This window comes from Gopherus evgoodei, chromosome 2 (genome assembly GCF_007399415.2).
Source record: "Gopherus evgoodei ecotype Sinaloan lineage chromosome 2, rGopEvg1_v1.p, whole genome shotgun sequence".
NCBI classification, from domain to species: Eukaryota; Metazoa; Chordata; order Testudines; family Testudinidae; genus Gopherus; species Gopherus evgoodei.
In genome coordinates, this window is record NC_044323.1 from 54,997,744 (window position 1) to 55,020,471 (window position 22,728).

Sequence of the window (22,728 nt, forward strand, 5' to 3'; positions counted from 1 at the left end):
AAAATTTTCTTACCAGTGTCGTCATCCAGTGAGAACACTTTCACCTGGTTAGAGTTTCAAACCAAGGATTATATCTGGCAGACCCAATATTCTTTTGAATAAATTATCTTTACTACGTGAGAACCTTTATTACGGATACAAAGCAGTTGGGAAGACATAACATCCTAAGCAATCTTAGACTTGGTAAAATAATTTACTTTATAAAATCCTATCCTCCCACTAACGCATGCAAACAGATCCCACAGAAAACAACAGGAGTCACACACATTCCTATTTTCAACACTTTCAAATCCCTACTGTATCTTCATGTATCCCAACACTGGAAACCATCCTCCTGGTAAAGAGCTGGATACGCTCCTTCTAAAAATCCATCAATATTTCTCTGCATCCACCAGCATCAAATGCAATAGTACAAGCCAAGATGCTTGTATTACTGATGGCTGAGCATGCTCTCTTTACACCACTTCCAAATCCTACATGCCTTTTAAGTGAAACAGTAAGCTTCACACCACATAGCAGGCAAATTGGCTTCCAGGTAGTCTACAATCCTTTTGGCAGAAGTATTTCATATCCCGTCCATGAATATTTAGTATAGGTAGATCTTCCCAAACTGAAAACTCTATCTGTTCTTAAAAAACTTAAGCCATCTATGCTAAAAAGATAATTTACTGAGAAACCAAAACTTTGAGAACAAAAAGTCTAATTCAAGCTAAAAAATAAAATAAAATTTAATCACCATAGAATACAAATTTAACATGCCAATGAGTGGCACATTTGTCTATTCAAGGCTGATCATGACACCCACCTGCTGTTTTTATTTCATGGGTTAAGAAACATCTCTGCTTATATGCCAACATACAGCCTCAGGACAATCTTTTGTATTACATTTCAATTTGAAGTAGACTTAATGTTGAATTAATATAGTGAAATTACATAGAATATTTCAAAACAATAAGTACTTACATTCTGCATATTTCTGAAGCTGAGAAAATTCTGAAGGACTGAGGTTAACCCACTTCTCCCGGTTCATCATAATGGTGATAAGGCTTCTTATTAAATATCAGAAAAATATGCCATTTGACCCACGTGTTAGTAGCTTGCAAATTCCATGTAGTTTGGTAGTTTCAATTCACAGTGCTTAGAGAGTTTATGAGACATAGAATCAGTCTATATAAAATGTTTGATGGTATAAACTGTTTTGAATATGTGGCTTCAATGACGAATTACAACACTGTTAAAAGAAAAGGGGAAAATAATTAAAATATACATACCAAGCACAAAATTGGTACAACTTTTACTAACAATGAGATGAGTTGTTCAAATATATTACTATTCTAAAATTTTTACTAGTTCTATTTGTATTTCCAAACCTCACTTTTCACTAGCTATATACATGATAATTAATTTTAAACATTATGATTATAATAGAGGTTTTAATCTTTTAATGCCATCTCTAAAAAACAATTGTTAGCATAAACATAGTTACACTACCATGGTTCAATTCAGGCAACAAGATAAAACTAGTGCCCAGTCTCAATCCAACTTTATGCAATTTTTATCCCCATCAGACAGGATTGTATGCTTACTAATGGGATTACTAACAGTACTACTCTTTACAATAGATAGGTAACAGTAGTATTACATGGGAGAGTCGGGCTAAGGTAATGATGAAGATGGAATTCAGACAGCAGATTACCACTCTTTCCCTTTCATCGTGTCAAAGAAGAAGAGGTCAGAGGCTACAAGGGAGGAAGAAGAAAATGAAAGGAAGAACAGGAGAGGTTGGTGCACTAGAAAAGACATACAAAAAAACCTGTCTAACAACAGATAGCACCTCTTTTCAGTCTCTGATTTGATTACTGTATCTGGATAAACCAATTCAGAAATCAAAAAGAGAAATGAACAACAGAGTAGATCTAATTCACCCAGTGTAAGATAACTTTTTAAAAGTAAGGGTCATTCCCAAATTAAGTTATTTTTAGACATTGGTGCAACACCATATCACATTTAAAAATTTGGAATCCTGAATTACACTGCAGAATGTCTGATCACACTTAAGGCTTGTCTACACTACAAAGTTAAGTCAACATAAGGCAGCTTACATAGATCTAATTATGGAGGTGTGCATGCTACAATGTTTCTCCCACCACTTTAACTTGCCTGATACACTGACCTAATAAAACCATCTCAATGAGAGGTGTAGAGCTTAGGGTGACACAGTTAGAGTGACACAGTGTCAGTGTAGACACTGCATTGCTTATGTCGCCTTAAGCGGCCTTCAGGAAGTATCTGACAATGAATACCATTGCCCTGCAGCCAGGTACGCAGGTAGTGCCCCTCTCTTTTAAAGCCCCAGCAAGTTTTGAAATTATTCTTCCTGTTTGCTCAGTGTGAAGAGCTCACATGACATGCTCAGCTGGGCAGTAGCTGGCTTCATGCAACAAACACACTCCTGCCTGGAGTACCTGGATAGTGGTGGATCTGCTGAGTCTGTGGGGAGAGGATGCTTTGCAGGCACAGCTCCACTCCAGCTGCAGAAACTTGCTTGGGGCATGGAAGAGAAGGACTACAATAGGGACAGGCAGCAGTGCCATGTAAAAAAAATAAAATCCAAGAGCTGCAGCAGGCATAGCAGAAGAAAAGGGAGGCAAATAGTCAGTCCAGTGCTGAGCTGCAGACAAGCTGCTTCTACGAGGGGACTGGGGTCAGGGTGATGGTATGGGGGGCAGGGAATGGGAAGGAGCAGTCAGGGTTGGGTCAGAATGCTTAGCTTTAGGCTGTGCAAAAAAAAGATGGCAGGTTTCAAGGAAGAATGAAAAGAAAATGAAACCAAATTGAAACTTCCCCTGGGACAAGTAAAAATGGATGCCACTGGCATTCACTTTTTCATATAGATGTAAACTGTGCAGGGTTTAATTACTGATGGAGGGTGAGAAATTGGTACAATTTTTGTACACCTGTCATACATTATTCATTAAAGAAGAGACATTTACTTATCCTGAGGAAGGTTTTTGAATTAAAACAAAATCCAGTTGTCAGGAAATCTTTACTTTAGTAAACATGTTACATTAAAATAAATTGCAGCATTACATGGCTCTGTACCACGTTATTAAAAGTGAGTCAGTGTCATGTGACTAGATACTTTATTTCCATTAATACATATATTCAGAATTGGAATGAACTTTTGTTATCTGAACATGACTTGGGTCTCTACTTCCACAGGGATCACAGATGTACAGCGGTATCCTTTGGTCTCTCACCTCTTTCAAAGGAAGGAAGGAGTCTGAAAAGCAACCAGGTATCAGAAAAAAAAAGCACCTCCAGTTTCAAGAATCTCGGTCTTTCCACTGCACCTCTAGTTACATTTGCTCTGATATACTCTTTTGAATCTATTGCAGGGGTCGGCAACCTCTGGCACGCGGCTCGCCAGGGTAAGCACCCTGGCAGGCCGGGCCAGTTTGTTTACCTGCCGCATCGGCAGGTTCATCGGACCACGGCTCCCACTGGCCACAGTTCGCCATCCCAGGCCAACGGAGGCAGCAGGAAGCTGTAACCAGCACATCCCTCACCCATGCCACTTCCCGCTGTGCCCATTGGCCTGGAACAGTGAACCGCAGCCAGAGGGAGCTGCGGTCGGCCAAACCTGCTGACGCAGCACATAAACAAACTGGCCTGGCCCGTTCGGGTGCTTACCCTGGCAAGCCGCATGCCAGAGGTTGCCGACCCCTGATCTATTGCCTCAATTCTCTATTGGAGTGGTAATACTGAAATATATTTACAACAGAATTCATCAGAGCTAGTAGCTGCAGAGAAATCATAAGGATTTATTCCCCTTTGCTTTCTCTTTGCATAGGTGCACATGTCCTGATATAGGACTGTTGGGAGGGAGGGGGAGAGAAGTATACTGCATGTAAGTTACAACACTCTACAACAAATCATTAGATATAAATGTAAATAATCTCTATCTGAAACAAATTCAGGTGTTTGAGGTTTGTCTTAATTCTGGCTGAAATATTCTTCAAATCATACAAAGCTTAAAAAGAAAGGAAAAAGCATTCCAGAATCCAGGACCTCCCTACACTCTTCCTGTCCCCCATTCCATGTATCTTCTAGGGCTGAAGCAGTACCCAAGGCATTCTACCCCACAGGAGATTAAACACAATGGACAGCCACACACACACACACACTCCTAGCTGTGAGCACATTTTTGGTGTATGTGCTTATAAATTCCCTGTTCTGCCCCCTTCCCCTCCACTTTAAAGATACTTTCCCCTGCACGTATGATGCTTACCTCAGCATTACATAGGTACGTTTGCATGGGTGTGGAACAAAAAAAAAATCTACTTATGAAAACTGAATTTATCTTTATTATTCTCTGTCACATGGTGGCTGCTGATAACATTCACTGGACAATAGCAATAGGTGAATGTGCATTGTCATAGTCAGGCACACACAGCAATCATTACGAGGTTCATAGCATGGTGCAAACAAACAATGTCAGGCTCAGCACACTACAGCAACACAATATTACTGTGGCTCATTATTAAAATGCTCCTTCAAGGCCCCCTCAGCTGAATAGCCTCCCTGTTGATCTCCTCTTACAGCCTTGTGGTCATAATGCACAGCACAATACTGAAGAGCAGTGCAGGATCCATGCTTTGTGACAGATGGCTTGGCTTGCAGGTTACCAGGGCAGCTGAAAAGCAGCTGGAGGCCCACGGAATGATGGAATTGAGAAACCTGCATCATGAGATGCTGAACTTACTCTCATGAGGTATTGCAAACCCTTCTCAAAACACCCTGTGGCCAGTTGAAAAATGGGATACCTCCCCATCATGCACTGCTGTGTGTGTCCATGAAACAGTTGCTATTGTGGATGCAGTCCACCAACACAAGGATTGTAGTGTGGGCATGCAACCCCGGTTTACTTACAGCGTCAGCATAACTTAAGTTGACAACTTTGTAGTGTAGTCAAGGCCTTGGTGTTACGTAAATGGCAAACTGTGTAGCACTATCATAAAATAACCAGGTAACACTGTCTGTCCCTTTGTTACACAAGTGATAAAATGCATTGACTGATAAATAAATAAAGTGATTTATTTTACAGGTATCTAAGAACAAGAATAAGTATGTTAATAGTCCTAAACATGCTAATTTTCTATCTGAGGAAAGTTAGAAAAATAGGAACAAATGCCAAGAAGCTGCTATCTAAATAGCTTAAAAGGGTGTTTTGTTGTTTTCAATTGGGTTGTTTTTCCACCTGTGCGCAAGAAACAATGGTGCAAATAATCTCCTCTTATGGAAAAACATTCAGGAGAATAAACATGCTCTCGAAACAGCACAAGTTTATTTATTCATAGATTCATAGATTCTAGGGTCAGAAGGGACCAATGTGATCATGTAGTCTGACACTCTGCACAAAGCAGGCCACAGAACCCTACCCATCCACTTCTATAACAACCCCCTAACCTACGCCTGAGTTATTGAAGTCTTCAAATTGTGGTTTGAAGACCTTAAGCTGCAGAGAATCCACCAGCAAGTGACCCATGCCCCACGCTGCAGGGGAAGGCGAAAAACCTCCAGGGCCTCTGCCAATCTGCCCCGCAGGAAAATTCCTTCCCGACCCCATATATGGCGATCAGCTAAACCCTGAGCATGTGGGCAAGACTCACCAGCCAGCACTCAGAAAAGAATTCTCTGCAGTAACTCAGTTCCCATCCCATCCAACATCCCATCACCAACCACTGGGCATACTTATCTGGCGATAATCAAAGATCAATTGCCAAAATTAGGCTCTCCCATCATACCATCCCTTCCATAAACTTATCAAGCTTAATCTTAAAGCCAGATGTGTCTTTTGCCGCCAGTATTCCCCTTGGAAGGCTGTTCCAGAACTTCACTCCTCTAATGGTTAGAAACCTTCATCTAATTTCAAGTCTAAACTTCCTAGCGTCCAGTTTATACCCATTCGTTCTTGTATCTACATTGGTACTAAGCTTAAATAATTCCTCTCCCTCCCTAATATTAATCCTTCTGATATATTTATAAAGAGCAAGCATATCCCCCCTCAGCCTTCTTTTGGCTAGACTAAACAAGCCAAGCCCTTTGAGTCTCCTTTCATATGACACGTTTTCCATTCCTCGGATCATCCTAGTAGCCCGTCTCTGAACCTGTTCCAGTTTGAATTCATCCTTCTTAAACATGAGAGACCAGAACTGCACACAGTATTCCAGGTGGGGTCTCACCAGCACCTTATATAACAGTACTAACTAACTAACTAACTCCTTATCTTTGCTGGAAATACCTCGCCTGATGCATCCTAAAACCGCATTAGCTTTTTTAACGGCCATATCACATTGGCGGCTTATAGTCATCCTGTGATCTACCAATACCCCAAGGTCCTTCTCCTCCTCTGTTGCTTCCAACTGATGCGTCCCCAATCTATATCTAAAGTTCTTATTATTAATCCCTAAGTGCATGACCTTGCACTTTTCACTATTAAATTTCATCCTATTACTATTATTCCAGTTTACAAGGTCGTCCAGATCTTCCTGTATGATATCCTGGTCCTTCTCCGTGTTAGCAATAGCCCCCAGCTTCGTGTCATCCGCGAACTCTATTAGCACATTCCTGCTTTTTGTGCCAAGGTCAGTAATAAAAAGGTTAAACAAGATTGGTCCCAGAACCGATCCTTGAGGAACTCCACTAGTAACCTCCTTCCAGCCTGACAGTTCACCCTTCAGTACGACCCGTTGTAGTCACCCTTTAACCAGTTCCTTATCCACCTTTCAATTTTCATATTGATCCCCATCTTTTCCAATTTGACTAATAATTCCACATGTGAAACTGTGTCAAATGCCTTACTGAAATCGAGGTAAATTAGGTCTACTGCATTTCCTTTGTCTAAATAGTCTGTCACCTTCTCAAAGAAGGAGATCAGGTTGGTTTGGCACGATCTACCTTTAGTAAAACCATGTTGTACTTTGTCCCAATTACCATTGACCTTAATGTCCTTAACTACTTTCTCCTTCAAAATTTTTTCCAAGACCTTACATACTACAGATGTCAAACTAACAGGCCTATAGTTACTTGATCACTCTTTCTCCCTTTCTTAAAGATAGGAACTACGTTAGCAATTCTCCAGTCGTACGGTACAGCCCCTGAGTTTACCGATTCATTAAGAATTCTAGCTAACGTGCTTGCAATTTCATGCGCCAGTTCCTTGAATTTTCTCGGATGAAGATTGTCCGGGCCCTCCGATGTGGTAATATCCACCTCCATATCCTCATTCCCGTTTGTCATCCTTCCATTACCCCTAAGCTCCCCATTAGCCTTATTAAAGACTGAGGCAAAGTACTTATTTAGATATTGGGCCATGCCTAGGTTATCCTTAACCTCCTTTCCGTCCTCAGTGTGTAGCGGTCCCACTTCTTCTTTCTTTGTTTTCTTCTTATTTATATGGCTATAGAACCTTTTACTATTGGTTTTAATTCCCTTTGCAAGGTTCAACTCTACTTGGCTTTTAGCCTTTCTCACTTTATCCCTACATGTTCTGACCTCACTAAGATAGCTTTCCTTGCTAATCCCACCCTTCTTCCACTCCTTGTAGGCTTTCTGCTTTTTCTTAATCACCTCTCTGAGATGCTTGCTCATCCAGCTTGGTCTACAACTCCTGCCTATGGTTTTTTCCCCCTTTCTTGGGAAGCAGGCTTCCGATAGTTTCTGCAGCTGCGACTTAAAGTAATTCCAGGCCTCCTCCGCATTTAGATCCACAAGTTCTTCAGTCCAATCCACTTCCCTAACTAATTTCCTTAATTCTTTAAAGTTAGCCCTTTTGAAATCAAAAACCCTAGTCACAGATCTGTTTTTGTTTATCCTTCCATCTAGTTTGAACTGAATTAGCTCATGATCACTCGAACCAAGGTTGTCCCCTACAACCATTTCTTCTATGAGGTCCTCACTACTCACCAAAACCAAATCTAAAATGGCATCCCCTCTTGTCGGTTCTTCAACTACTTGGTGAAGGAATCTATCAGCTATCACATCCAGAAAAATGTGAGCCCTACTATTCTTGCTAGCACTTGTCCTCCAGTCTATATCTGGGAAGTTAAAGTCTCCCATGATCACACATTTCCCATTAGTGTTTACTTCCTTAAAAACATTAAAGAGGTCTCTATCCATATCCAAATCAGATCCCGGCGGTCTGTAGCACACCCCAAGCACTATCTCAGGGGAGGCTCTAGTAGCTTTGTTTCCCAGTGTGATTTTTGCACAGACAGACTCTGTCTTGTCCATTCCATCACTTCTTACTTCTTTACAGTTAACCTCCTCATTGATGTACACTGCTACTCCACCACCTTTGCCTTTATTTCTATCTTTCCTAAACAGCACATAGCCTTCAATACCTGTACTCCAGTCATGGCTACTATTTCACCACGTTTCTGTTACCCCTATAATATCCGGTTTCACTTTCTGCACCAGTAGCTCTATTTCCTCCATTTTGTTCCCTAGGCTCCTTGCATTAGTGTACAGACATCTTAATTTATGAGCAGTTTCTTTTGTCTTTCAAGTTCGAAAGCAGCCTCGGGTAGAGTGTATCTGTGCAGATTCTAGATTCTTCCAGAGATGCCTGGGAAATCTATAAGAACTGCAGGATCCTCTCCCCATAAGCATCATGGTTCTCTTCATAGCCATGCTGCCATTGGCTGATTCCTTAGCCACCCCCACCAGTTCACCATACAGAGAAGTTAATGCTCCAGCAACACTTACTCAAACATGGATTTCCCATCAGAAACCAACCACGTCCCAGGGGAACTTTGCTCCTGAGTGCATCTACTCCTTGGTCATTTTCCCTGCCCATCAAAATAGACTGACCAATCATTTGGAATTTCAGCAGAGGGTCTTCATGACCCCTTGTTGTGGGAGGGCGAATTGGGGGATGAACACCTTCTCTGCTCATGTAACGCTGACAGGCCCTGATCATCGGCAGGCGGGATCAAACCTGAGACCTCTGGAGCATAGTACATGAGACTCTACCACATGAACTAATAGCCAACTGGCCCTTAGCTAAGGCTGTAGAGCAGACTCTGACACACACACACTCAACTATACTACACCAAGGAGGTGTGTGGATTACACTCACACCCATGACAATGTGCAATGGAAGATCAAGACAAGACAAGTGCAAAACCAACAGTATCCAGAATTGAGGCAGACTGGAGTAGAACATGCCCACAGGATGCAACTATTGATGCCAAATACCTAATATCCTAATCCTGAGTTCCTCAGTAGAACAGTTTCAGATACAAGGTATTAGCAATATTGATTATATTGACATGCCTGCTTTTTGAAGCTGTAGCCAGTCTAAATCCTGCACAACACACTATACACAGAATAGTCTGAAGAGCCAAAGAAAACTAATTACAGTGAAAAAAGGCTAGCAGTGCCAAGAAAAAATGAATAATTAGCTACTACAATAGTGAAAGGAGAATTTCTTGTTAGTGAAGTTGAAGGAATTGTTCATGCAGGCAAACAATATGAATTTCAATATGTTCAAATATAAAGTCATATCTAAGAACAAAAATGCAGGCCATGATTACCGAACCAAGATGCTATCCTGAGATGCAGTGACCAAAAAAACTTGTGGGAGGAGGGGTCATGGTGGATAATAGCTGAATATGAGCACCCTGGGCAACACTGGGGAAAAAAGGTTAATGTGATCCTGAGATGTATAAACCAGGCAATCTTGGCCAGGAGTAGAGAAAGAAAAATTTAGGCTTGGACAGATTCAATTTAAATCGATAGTGGTCGGTAAATTTTGATTTCGGCTAACACACTGAAATCGACAAAAGCAATATCCATCAGTGGCAGCTGGTGGAAATGTAGCCTCCTCTTACAGCTGGCTTCTGCCGGGATTGCACTCCCTCAACCTTGTGGCCAAGCAAGGAGCCCTCTGCAGCCTTGCAGGGCCGTGACAGCGGAGCTGCAGAGGACTCTTTGCATAACCATGGGGCTGGTGACACTGGATCCATGCAGATGCAAGGAAGGCTGTGGTCCTGATAGGGCAAAGCAGAGACTGCTGGACCAGGGCAGAGCGAAGGACGAGCCCCCAGCCATAGGACCACTGCCTCCCCCATACTTTGCACTGCAGGTATTGGCTGTCACTAGCCCTGCAGCCATTTGGGGAGCCCTCTGCAGCTCCACTGTCACAAACCTGCTCACTCATTCACCAGCCAGGAGTGGGAGGGAAGGACATCCCTGGGCAGGAACCATTCAGCAACAGGGTGGCCTTCCTTGTGGCTGGGGGCCTATCCTCTTCTTTGAAGCCCTGGCCAGGAGTGTCTGCTCTACTGGACCAGGACCGCAGCCTCCAACACTTATGCTCAGATGTCTTGGGCTCCTCAGCCACACAGAGAACCCCCTGCAGCAACACTGTCAGTGCTGCCCTAACCCCAGTCCCCTGAAACTGTAAGAATAATTTTTAAAAAATCTATATTAATCATCAATTTTTATATGCAACACCTCTATATTTTGCACTGGTGCAACCACTATGGGAATACATTGTATAGTTCTGGTGCTCACAATTCAAGAATGACATGGAAAAATTGGAGAGGACGAGGATTCAGCGAGAACCACGAGAGCCATTAAAAGGACAGGAAAACATGCCTTATAGTGAAAGACTCAAGGAGCTCAATCTATTTAGCTTAACAAAGAGAAGGTGAAGAGGTGGCTTCATCAGTCTCTAACTACTTACACGGAAAATAGACAATAGGGAAAAAAACCTCTTCAGTCTAGCAGACAAAAGGCAAAATAAGGTCCAGTCACTGGAAGTAGAAGCTAGACATATTCAGATCAGAAATAAGGCATACACTGCTAATAGTAAGGGGTAATTAACTAGTGTAACAACTTAGAAAGGGTTGTGGTGAATTCTCTATCACTGGAAATTTTTTAAATCAAGATTGTCTGTTTTTCTGAAAGATATACTGTAGTTCCAACAGGAATTCATCTGGGGAAGTCCTATAGCCTGTGTTATGATCATAATGGTCCCTTCATGCTTTATAAATTGATAAATCCGCGAAATATAGACTATTGATGTGGACATGGAAACAATGAGATACAAAAGCTCATAGTATGGTTAAATGTAAGGTGGCAACTTTATTTAAACCTAGTACCTAACTTGGTTAGCCAGCCCAAACTACATGGCACAATTGTTCCAGTGTGGTTCTCAGTGGGCACCAATCTGAGGGCACATATTAAGGCCAGGTCCCCATGTCGCTTTCCAATCTACCAAGGGATCCTGACTAGAAGCCAGAGTCCCAGCCCATTCCCCTCCTCCACACTGGAGGTAGGAGAGATAAGTGGAGCCAAACACTGTGTGAGGCACAGAAGCAGTGCCATTCTCAGGACTATTAGCCAAGCAGACTACTGGGTTACAGGACCTCAGACTGGACTTCTAACCCGCCAACTGCACTGGAATCCTCCAAAGTTGTAACAATTGTAACTTAAACCCCACAAAAACCCAGCCCTCTTGGATGCCAGATGGATGGTTTGGCAGCAGAAGTTTGGCAATTTTGCCATATAGGAAAATCTCTTCCAGACCCCAAAACTGACAATCAGTCTAGCTCTCAGCATTACAGGAGATCAGATCCAGCAACTAGATTAAGGATGGGAAGGGTGGGGCTGAAACAGGGAGCCCACAATGGCTACTTCATCTAAGCAGCAGCACCCTCCCTTTCCAGTCACTCCAGACTTTAGCCAAACACATCCACCACTTAATGGCAGCAGCAGTAGGTGTGAGAGATTCCAAAGTCTAGGCTCTGGGTATGTCTACACTACGGGATTATTCTGATTTTACATAAACCAGTTTTGTAAAACAGATTGTATAAAGTTGAGTGCACGCGGCCACACTAAGCACATTAATTCGGCGGTGTGCATCCATGGTCCAAGGCTAGCGTCGATTTCCAGAGCATTGCACTGTGGTTAGCTATTCTGTAGCTATCCCATAGTTCCCACAATCTCCCCCGTCCCTTGGAATTCTGGGTTGAGATCCCAGTGCCTGAGGGGGCAAAAATCATTGTCGCGGGTGGTTCTGGGTAAATGTCATCACTCATTCCTTTCTCCGGGAAAACAACGGCAGACAATCATTTCACGCTCTTTTTCCCTGGATTGCCCTGGCAGACACCATAGCACGGCAACCATGGAGCTCGTTCAGCTTTTTTTTTTTTTTTTTTTTACTGTCACCGTATGTGTACTGAATGCTGCTAACAGAGGCGTTACTGCAGCGCTACACAGCAGCAATCATTTGCTTTTGCATGATAGCAGAGACGGTTATTAGTCGTTCTGTACTGTCTGCTGCCATTGTAAATTGGCAGTAAGATGATGGTTATCTGTCGTTCTGTACTGTCTGCTGCTATCATGGGTGCCCCTGGCTGAGGTCGGCCAGGGTCGCAAAGGCAAAACTGGGAATCACTCCCCGAGTCAATCCCTCCTTTATGGTTTCTAAAAATAGAGTCAGTCCTGCCTAGAATATGGGGCAACTATACTAGAGAACCAGTGTATCAGAGAGCACAGCTGCTCCGTGTCAGATCCTGCAGAAATGATGAGCTACATGCCATTCTAGGGGGTGCCCCGGCAACAACCACACCCATTGCTTCCCTCCTCCACCAACCTTCCTGGGCTACCGTGGCAGTGTCCCCCCCATTAGTGTCATGAAGTTATAAAGAATGCAGGAAGAAGAAACAGTGACTTGTTAGTGAGTTAAATGAGGGGGACGCAGCCTCCCGGTGCTATGACAGTCCAGGCAGTGCAGAATCTTTTCTTTACACAGGAAAGGGAGGGGGCTGATGGAGCTCAGCCCCCAGTTGCTATGATGAGGACGGTTACCAGGCGTTCTGTACCATCTACTGGGAATGACCGGGAATCATTCCTATTTTTACCCAGGCGCCCTCGGCCAGCCTCACCTGAGGCCAGTCAGGAGCACTCACAGGCTCATGACAAGGACAGCTAGCAGTCCTACTGCACCATCTGCCACCAGGGAGGGGAGAGGAGCGGATACTGCTCTTCACTGCCGCAGCATCGCGTCTACAGGCAGCATTCAGTAGACATAGGGTGACATTGAAAGAAGTCAAGAAATGATTTCTTTCCCTCTTCTTTCATGTGGGGGCAGAGGGAGTAAATTGTCAAGCTGTACCCTGAACCACACTGGACAATGTGTTTGAACCTACAGGCATTGGGAGTTCAGCCAGGAATGCAAATACTTTTCGGAGACTGCTGTGGACTGTGGGATAGTTGGAGTCCTCAGTCCCCCCTCCCTCCCTCCATGAGTGTCCATTTGATTCTTTGGATTTCCGTTACGTCTGTCACATAGCACTGTGTAGCCTGGAGATTTTTTTCAAACAAACACTTTGGCATTTTGCCTTCTGTAACGGAGGTCTGATAGAACAGATTTGTCTCCCCATACAGCAATCAGATCCAGCAGATTCCGTACGGTCCATGCTGGAGCTCTTTTTGGATTTGGGACTGCATCGTCACCCGTGCTGATCAGAGCTCCAAGCTTGGCAAACAAGAAATGAAATTCAGAAGTTCACGGGGCTTTTCCTGTTTACCTGGCCACTGCATCAGAGTTCAGATTGCTGTCCAGAGCGGTCACAGTGGTGCACTGTGGGATACCGCCCGGAGGCCAATATCGTCAATTTGCGGCCACGCTAACACTATTCCGATATGGTAATACCGATTTTAGCGCTACTCCTCTCATTGGGCACGAGTACAGAGACCGATTTAAAGAGCCCTTTATATCGATATAAAGGGCCTCGTAGTGTGGACGGGTACAGCATTAAATCAGTTTAACGCTGCTAAAATCGGTTTAAATGCGTAGTGTAGACCAGGCCTCTGATGCAGCATGTGAAACTCCCACACATACCCCCACACTGTGCAGCACCAGGAAAGAAATAGAAAAAAGCAGTCCCCCTCCATCATCCCATGCACGCTAAAAAAAACAGAAAACGGAGGGGCAAGCAGAGGAAGCACATGAAGCTCTGTCCCAGCTGATCCCGATTGAGATATTCATTCTCTCTCCACTGCTCCTGGCCCCACCAAAGCTAAACTCTCATTAGTGAGGTGAGCATTTGTGCATGCATCAGGAATGAATCATGGCCATCTGATGAAAATAACAGTCATTTTTCACGTAAATCTCTGCTTAGACTTCTGCCTTGTCCTGTTTAGTTAAAAAACAGAATCAATACGGGCCTTACAAATAAAACACATTAAAGATAGATTACCGTGTTGTTCATATTCTCAAATTAAAACAAAATATGGGATAGAAGTGAAAGAGATGGCACTAAAATGATGACTGAACAATAGTAAAGACTGGTTGGAACAAGCACAGTGGAATGGAAAAATAGCAAAATAATTGTGGATGATGGCAGTTAATGGTAATTTATGTCAGCTCTCACAGAAGCCAGTGCTAGACAGTAACGAGTCGACTTCAATAGCAAAGAAAAGGGGAAGAACTACATTAGGCAGAACTGATATTTTATCAGATAGCTACGATTCTAACTTGGGAATTTCAGTCATTGTTTTATTTATGTCAAAAAATAACTAAGGTCATCAGGGAACTTTTCATTAAATTACAGACTGGTTCTGATTGATTAGGTTTTACTGAAGTCAATTTTATTTTTAAATGGCTGATTCAATTAAGTTACTCTGCTGCTATCACTATCTTTTACATTACTGCTGGTATTCTGAATGATATGAAATTCTTCATCTGTACGAATTAACGTTAGTGTATGCTGTATAATTGTAGCTTAGTTCAACTATTTAATAAAGATACTTAATTTGAAAAATCTGGCATTAGCATTAGTGTCCATGACAAGACAGTGACTAATCAGGGATCTTAATTGCTCTGTCCCTGTGCAACTGGAATGACTTTGTAGTTGAACTTTCTGTGAAGGGGGAATCATTGTGTGCCCAGTCCATGTATGGGGGTACCCTTTGCATACTTACATATCCCACCTCACATGTGCAAGAGGGGGCTCTACCATCTGAGACAGCATGCCATTCTCCCCAAACCCCTTGAAAGGCTCTCCACTGATCTGGAGACTAACAAGAGAGAGAAGAGGACAAGAACTGAGCAAGCATAGGAAGCCGTGGGCAGACCAGGTGTGGGGCCTGGGGGAATGCACTTAGTGCCTGTCCTGGGGCCAGCAGAGTTTTCACGGAAAAGCTTTTAGACTTTGGGGCTATATCTTTTCTACAAACCCCTCTCTGATCTGTTTTAAGGAGAGGGCCCCTGAGGCAGCTAGGACCAATGAAACCAATTTGCATGGGTTGAGCAATGCTGGGGAGGCAACACAGAGGTGCAAGGTCCCCATAAGGGTGGCCCTGCCCTCCTGCTGATTCCTAACTTGGGGTCAGGTCTTACAGATTATCACATTGTGCAACAGAATAACATGGAGGAACCTCTACAAGGGGAACCTCATGGAGATTTCCTCTCTCGGTCCTCTCGCATGGGTTTCACTGCAGAAGGAGCAATCCAGCCCTATATAAGGAAAGATAGCATTCCTGCCGCTCTGTTACTCTGTTTTCATTGTTAAAAAAAATTTTTTTTTACAGTGGAGTCTTCCATTATATATAGATGATGTCCCTATAAAAATCCCATGTATCATAGATTATACAGATAGTGGAAACACGCTAAATATTCACTGATGCACACTTATCCTCAGTTGTATAAGTCAGATCAGATATCATAAACATTCCCTTTCAACAAGAAAGGTATTTCACACAATGGGTTGGGTTTCAGTAATGTAAATTAGATGTTAATTTACATTAGCTTTCTTGATTAAGTTTCAACCAAAATGCATTCTGTGCACTTTGTTTTAACGTTGTTCCCCGAGGTATCTTATTGAAGTCATGCAATGAGAGAAATATATCCTAGTTTACCAAGCAGAAAACCGTCACAGTGACACCACAACAACAAATGGGAAAAGAAAAAACAATCAAACATTCCCTGCTCGTTGGCAAGCAAAATACTGATCGCCTGCATTACACAGATATAAACAGTGCATTTACTTCTCCATGCAAAGGCAAATTACTTCAAAGAAAGCAATATGGTATACTCTTAAAATATACAGGACGTCAAGTACTAAACTCCACCGATCCTCGAAGAGTTTGACCTATTCCAGAATACATGGATCTCTGCCATCATTTTGTTCACATAAAGTCTCTGTTTAGGTAACTTCCAGTCCTCCTTGACTAAGAACTTAGAGACAAAGCAGATCCTACAAATAAGACAAACTGAAGTCCTAATATTATTAAGGCATCCATTTTATTACAATAAGAACACAAAAAACTTCCTCTGGTATCTCCTGGTCACAATGTATCTTAAATTATCAGTCTCCAAGTAATAATATGTCCCAGAAATTCACCCTTGAATTTACTCTGCTGAGTCTATGACTTTCCACCATGTGGAAAGTCTTTCCACCTTCCTATGGTGCAAACTCCCGCGCACAACTTTATTCACAAACTTTCCAGTCACTTACTCTCCAAAGGGGAGGGTGGGCTTGATGATAGAAGAAGAAAAACAAACATAAGAACAGCCATACTGGGTCAGACCAAAAGTCCATTTAGGCCAGTATCCTGTATTCTGATAGTGGCCAATGCCAGGTGCCCCAGAGGGAATGAACAGACCAGATAATCATCAAGTGATCAATCCCCTGTCACCCATTCCCAGATTCTGGCAAACAGAGGCTAGGGACACCATTCCTGCCCATCCTGGCTAATAGCCGTTGATGGATCTATCCTTCATGATTTTATCTAGTTCTTTTTTGAACTCTGTTATAGTCTTGGGCTGAGTGAATGGTTCAGTCAAGAACATAAGGTTTTACAACATAGGGTTTTATAACACAAAACCTGTGTTGTAAGTAGGCATCCTCCAAGTTATAGAAAAAGGAAAGCTGTGGGATGATCTAGGTCCTCTGCAAACTCATTCCTCCCCATTCCTGCCAACCAGTGAACCCTAACAATACTCCTCCCCCCACTAAAATGAAAAATGACTCCCATTCATTTAGCCAATCATAGAAACCTATTCCAACTTTATGCTTTTGAAAGAGAGAGAGAGAACACACACCACAGGGGGACAACAATTTCTCTCTATGGAAACAGTTACTCGCCCACAGCATGACTGATTGGTGTGTTTCCTTGAGTAAACAGGAACAAATAATTTATTAGCAGAACATTTCACCGCTTAATTGCTATGGAGGCTGAAACAACTATGCATTTCAAGAATTGGACTTCTCTAAACAGGGCTGACTCAAAAGTTACTTGAGGCCCTCTGTGATACCCAGGACTGCTGGAGGGAGTGGGGGCAAGAGGGGCAATTTGCCCCAGGCCCTGCAGGGGCCCCCATGAGAGTTTTTCGGGGCCCCTAGAGCAAGGTCCTTCACTTGCTTCGGAGGCCCCGGAAAACTCTCATGGGGCCCGGGCCCCTGGAGCTTCTTCCGCTCTAGGTCATTGTTGGCAATTCGGTGGCGGGGGTCCTTCTGCCCCAGGACCTGCCACTGAAGTGCCAGGTCTTCGGCGGCAATTCAGCAGCAGGGGCCTCCCACCGCCAAAGACCCCAGGTCCCACTGAATCCTCTGGGCGCTCCTGGTGATACTGTTGTATTGGGCCCCCTAGCATCACTGTCCAAGATTCACTGTGAAACATTCTCATTCACATCCTTCACATGCCTGCTGGGGGGCAGCCTTCCCATAGAGGCTGCGCTGAAGGGGATGGTTCCAAACTGATGTGTGTGTTTGTGAAGAAAGAGTCATAGAAACAGCAATCACATTTTTCTTGCTGCATAGGAGGAGACATGGGAGGGGACGGGGGAAGGAGCAAGAGGGATGACGAACTTGTGATCAGGCAAGGCAACAATAAGGGGAAAGAAATCAAAATTCCCCTAGTGGCTCAATATTTTCACAACAGAACACTTGGCCAGCACAAAACAGCTCGTACTCCACATCACACAGCAGTGTTTCACAACCAACAATCACCATGCTGGTCTTTTAATCTGCTTGTAGGGCAGTGCACCTATGGCCTGGGACTCCCTTTGCCTGCAGGTTTGCCAGCATTGTTTGAACCAGCCAAACCTCTGTAGAGAGAGGCCCTGACTACACAAGGGTATTTGCAAAGTCTAACAGTTTACAAGAACTTTTACTTGGGGCGGAAGGTGGGAGGGAGCTGAAGTACTTAAATGGACTCCTCAAAAGAGTTTTCCATAACAGTTTAAGAATATCTATTGGCCAGCAGATGCTGGCACAGACACATTCAAGAAATTATTTTGTATACTATTTCAGGTAAGTCAGCTGAGAACACAGAGAATTTCCTTATACAGACAGTATCTAAGCATCTTTCTTTAAGGAATCAAAATTACCATTTGCAGGCTTGTCACACAATGAAAAATTGCATATATAATGAACAGCAGAGGAGTGATTTAGTCCTGAATTACTATAACTTCCAACCCTGTAGCACATTAAAAATGTTCAAGGTTATCAATTACATTTTTTCTGCTCTATTAATTAAGCAATATTGATCAAAGTACATGGTATTTCCTGGGAATTAATGACCAGCTCAGAGGAGTTGATGCCTCACTATTAATCATCTGTGCCCTCCACTGAGATTGTTAGTGCCATGCAAGCTATACGGGGCGGGGGGTGGGGGTGGGGGCAGGGCAGGGAAATGATAACAATCCTTGAAAAAGTCCTAGGAATTCTTTCTGGATTTGGGTATGTGAAATCACTGATGAATGCATCACACCTTACAATTCATTTGGCAGTTTCTGGAAAATTCATGGCTACAATGTTGACTAGACTTCACCTGCCAATTAAGCTTATAGTTGATTAGTATTTCATTCAAAGTGCATAATGTAAAAGGCATTTACCGCTCCTCTTTTTGAGGCCTGATTTTATTTGCCTTTTTTTTTTGTAGTCACAGTTTTCACAACCTAACTGAAAACACAAATGTTAGAAGCTGCAACTTTTCTTATATAAATAACAAAAGAGAAACATTCATTCTTTTAGTAATACATACCTAATGTACTGAAGTATGGCATGAGATACACAGCTGGTATAAACTGGCATTCCTCCACTGAAGTCTATGGAGCTTTGCTGATTTTTACCCACTGAGAATCTGAGCCATAAAATTTACCTGAATGCCTTTGACACAACTAAGAAATGTGCATATTGCTTGACAAATGTACACCCTGGATTGTGTTACTGAGCTTGTAAAAATGTCCATTTAAATTTTTAATATTACACAAAAAACATCTAGTGTACTCCTCAGAGAGGCAATTACTCAAAATGTTCTTTCTTAAATTATTTATTTGCAACATATCCAGTAACACTGGGGACACGTGACATAGAAAACACATGACACATTAAGAAGAACATTTAAATTGGGGAGAAAATATTGCACAGTTATAGTCCCCATGGTTAAGAGGAATACTAACAAGAGAGACCCTGATCCTCCACTCCAATATATCAAGTTTTATGCCAGTGAGGAGAATCAGACCTAGTGTGATGAATAAAATAATTTAACACTTAATTACATTTTAAACGTGGAGGTGCATATTTACGATGCATCTTTTCCACTATGATTATAATGAAATAACTTGTACGCTGTTGCACCCCAAATTTTGTCTCTCTAAGCTTCCAAATATTTTAAAAGCTACATAAGCCAGATCTTAAGTAACCTAAAAAAGGCTTTCCACTTCCATCTATTCTTGCTGTGTCCAGGGTGTTACGGTAAGCTTTTCACTAGGTCAGAAAGACAACATCTGAATGCCTAAGGGTTTCTCTGCTGCAAAAAAAAGAAAAAATAAAATCAAAGGAGGAAACTTCAAAAGGAATAAAATAGGCATATAAATGTATTAACATTGTTACAGGTTCACAAAGCCTCTCTTGTCTTTTGGTTGGTCTTCCTTTTAGGCAACACAACTGACTCAAATAAATATAGATTGGCATCTTTCATGCTTGAATTAAATTCTCTCTCTCTCCCCCCCGCCTCCCAATTTACAGGCAAACAATACTTGTTCAAAAGCTTTCCCAAATAAGCCTCAAGGGACTTGTTTCCCTGGAGTTCAAACTCCTGGATCAAAAGTTTAAAAAAAATGAAAAAAATAAATCACTCATTTAAATAATAAAAGTGAAAGCATGATGTTGAAGAGCAAGTCATTTTTTCTCCTATTTGTAAGCAAGTGCACGCGTACACAAACTATCTACAGTCCCATCAGAATGGGTACTGTTCACTATAGGCAGGGGAGACTCCAGGCACCAACATGCCAAGCGCGTGCTTGGGGTGGCAAGCTACGGGGGGCGCTCTGCCGGTCGCTGTGAGGACGGCAGTCAGGTTGTCTTTGTGCACCTCCCGAAGGTGTGCAGCCAAATCCGCGGGACCGGGGATCTCCCGCAGGCAAGCCGTCAAAGGCAGCCTGCCTGCCACGCTTGGGGCGGCAAAATACCTAGAGTCGCCCCTGACTATAGGACAAAATTCTCTGCAGTGGTGTTGTCATCTTACCAGTTCACCTCTCTCTGGTTAAGATCTTTTAAATTCTTTTTTTTCCTATATGTTTCCCAGTTGTGTGTGTGTTTATCTTAAATTTATCTTATGAGTGTTATTTTTTAATTTTCCCGGACAGACACAATGTAACTGCAGTTTAAAAGTGTCGCAAGGCTGCCTTACCCAGTCTGCCTTCAGACTTTTTAAAAATGTCCACTGGCATTTTTAATATAGAAAATCACTCAGAGCATACTCCTCAGAGAGCTGCTGCCTCAGTTTCCCTTCAATTCCAGCAGCTTATCACCTGCTCACATCTCCACCACATGTACACTGCTGGCCTATCTCCTCAGCCCATGAAGGACTCACAGCTATGTTCAAGAGTCTTTTTTCAGGTACAGTTTTATTCTCCAATAATAAACATTAGTCAAAATTTCAAACACTACAACACTTCCTCAGCCCATCCTTGGCTACAGCTCCCAAGGGCTTTTCCCCTTTGCCTGTTAGTCCCTCCTATTGCAGCAGCCCATCTCCTTCCTGCATCTCCTGGATAATAGGATAAAATCATGGAGGTTAAATCCATTAATGGCTATTAGCCAGGAGGAGTAAGAAATGATGTCCCTAGCCTCTGTTTGTCAGATGGTGGTGATGGACGGCAGGAGAGAGATCACTCGATCATTACCTGTTAGGTTCACTCACTCTGAGGCACCTGGCATTGGCCACTGTTGGTAGACAGGATACTGGGCTGGATGGACCTTTGGTCTGACCCAGTACGGCCATTCTTATGTTCTCCTCCTGCCACATGCCATCAACTGAGCGGCTCTCAACTCAACTCATTTTAGGGATCACTTGTCTGTCCTTTTCCCAGCCGAGTCTGGTAAATTGAACAGAGCTGGCTGGCCCCAGACCCTCAGACCCTTAAAGGGACAGACTCCCCAGATACAAGGAGCTAGTGCTTGTTGTTAGCAAGTGATACATATAAAATGCACCTCCCAGGCTGTTTTATGAGCCATCAATTGTACTAGTCTATTTCAGTATTTCTGCTACTATGCAGAACCTCTGTGGACCTGTGGAGAGATCTCTGTACTAAAAAAAAATTCTTTCAAAATCCAGTGCACTTGGGAACCCTCATTTTACAACAGAAAAGTTTCAGTCCAACTCTATTATACTTTCACCAACATAACTGCAACCATAAAGGATTAAACCAATAGCTGTTGTCAAAATGGCCAGATCAAGTCAATCCTAGCTGTTAAGATGGTGTATAAGATCCACTCCACATCCACCTCATCCTAACTCATTTTCCCTGGCTTCTTGTCTGTTAACTAATCAATTGACATGACCTCTCTCTCTCTCTCTCACACACATATAGCTAGATCTTCCACAATACTCTCACACAGATGAAATTCAGTTAGGTTCAGGTTAAAATATGGAAGTGAAGTGTAGGGGGGATGGTGTGGAAGGTTACTCAAGATTTGGGCCTGCCTTTCACTGAAACCCAAACTGAAAGCATAAAGGCACTTTTGAGTTCATAAAGCAAAACAACACTTTGTGTGGCTCCTGAACAGGCACAAAGATTGAGAAACCAAGTTTTGTGGTTTGTTCTAGTTTCACTGTGAAAACTTTGTGAAGGATGTCACATGGTGCAAGACACATGCTAGCTCCTCCTGATCCTTAATTGGCTGAGTCGACCATATTTTATTAGGACAGCAGTAACAGTTGAGTTTAGGCTAACAGTGGGAGGCAGTGTTTAGAACACTTCTATAATTCCACAGTACCCACAAGAACCAAAAAAGTCCCAATTTTAAATATTTGCAGTCATTGTCTTTGCACAGAAAGGAGGCAAGCATGTACTGGAAATACAGAGGCAGAGGTTCTGACTGGAATTTGCTTCTGACAAAAACTGCAACACATGAGTTAATGTTTTAAGAACACGTTAGGATCCTTGGATAAAAGATGCTAGCAGTACAAAGTATTTACGCGTATGGTTACTGGGCAGGCCTGAACTCAAGCCGTATAAAGAACAGGACTAAAATTTCAGTCTGTTAGGTTCTTTTTTCTAATCCTTTCATAACCCAGATAAAATTTAAGTGCTTAACAAGAACGTGTTTCAGCAGCTGCATGGGAAGCCCCTCACTCAAAAGCCATAATACTTTCCTCATAGAGAATTTATTTAGTGACTCAGTCAGATAAACAAAATTG

The 22,728-nt window shown here is 42.7% G+C and overlaps 1 protein-coding gene across 6 annotated transcripts in view; it reads right to left on the reverse strand.

Moving 5' to 3' along the window:
• The window catches only part of DGKB (diacylglycerol kinase beta), a 565,198-nt gene that overhangs the window by 499,613 nt on the left and 42,857 nt on the right, over positions 1-22,728 (reverse strand). For 3 of the 6 annotated variants that reach the window (XM_030550691.1, XM_030550693.1, XM_030550687.1), the window contains exons 1-2: positions 1,643-1,731; positions 964-1,231 (exon numbers count right to left, since the gene is read on the reverse strand). In XM_030550691.1, the coding sequence (XP_030406551.1) occupies positions 964-1,033 (70 nt within the window). In that variant the 5' untranslated portion in view covers positions 1,034-1,231; positions 1,643-1,731. Of the gene's footprint in view, positions 1-963; positions 1,232-1,642; positions 1,732-22,728 lie in introns of those variants that run through there. The other 3 variants (XM_030550690.1, XM_030550689.1, XM_030550688.1) reach the window with 1 other exon arrangement.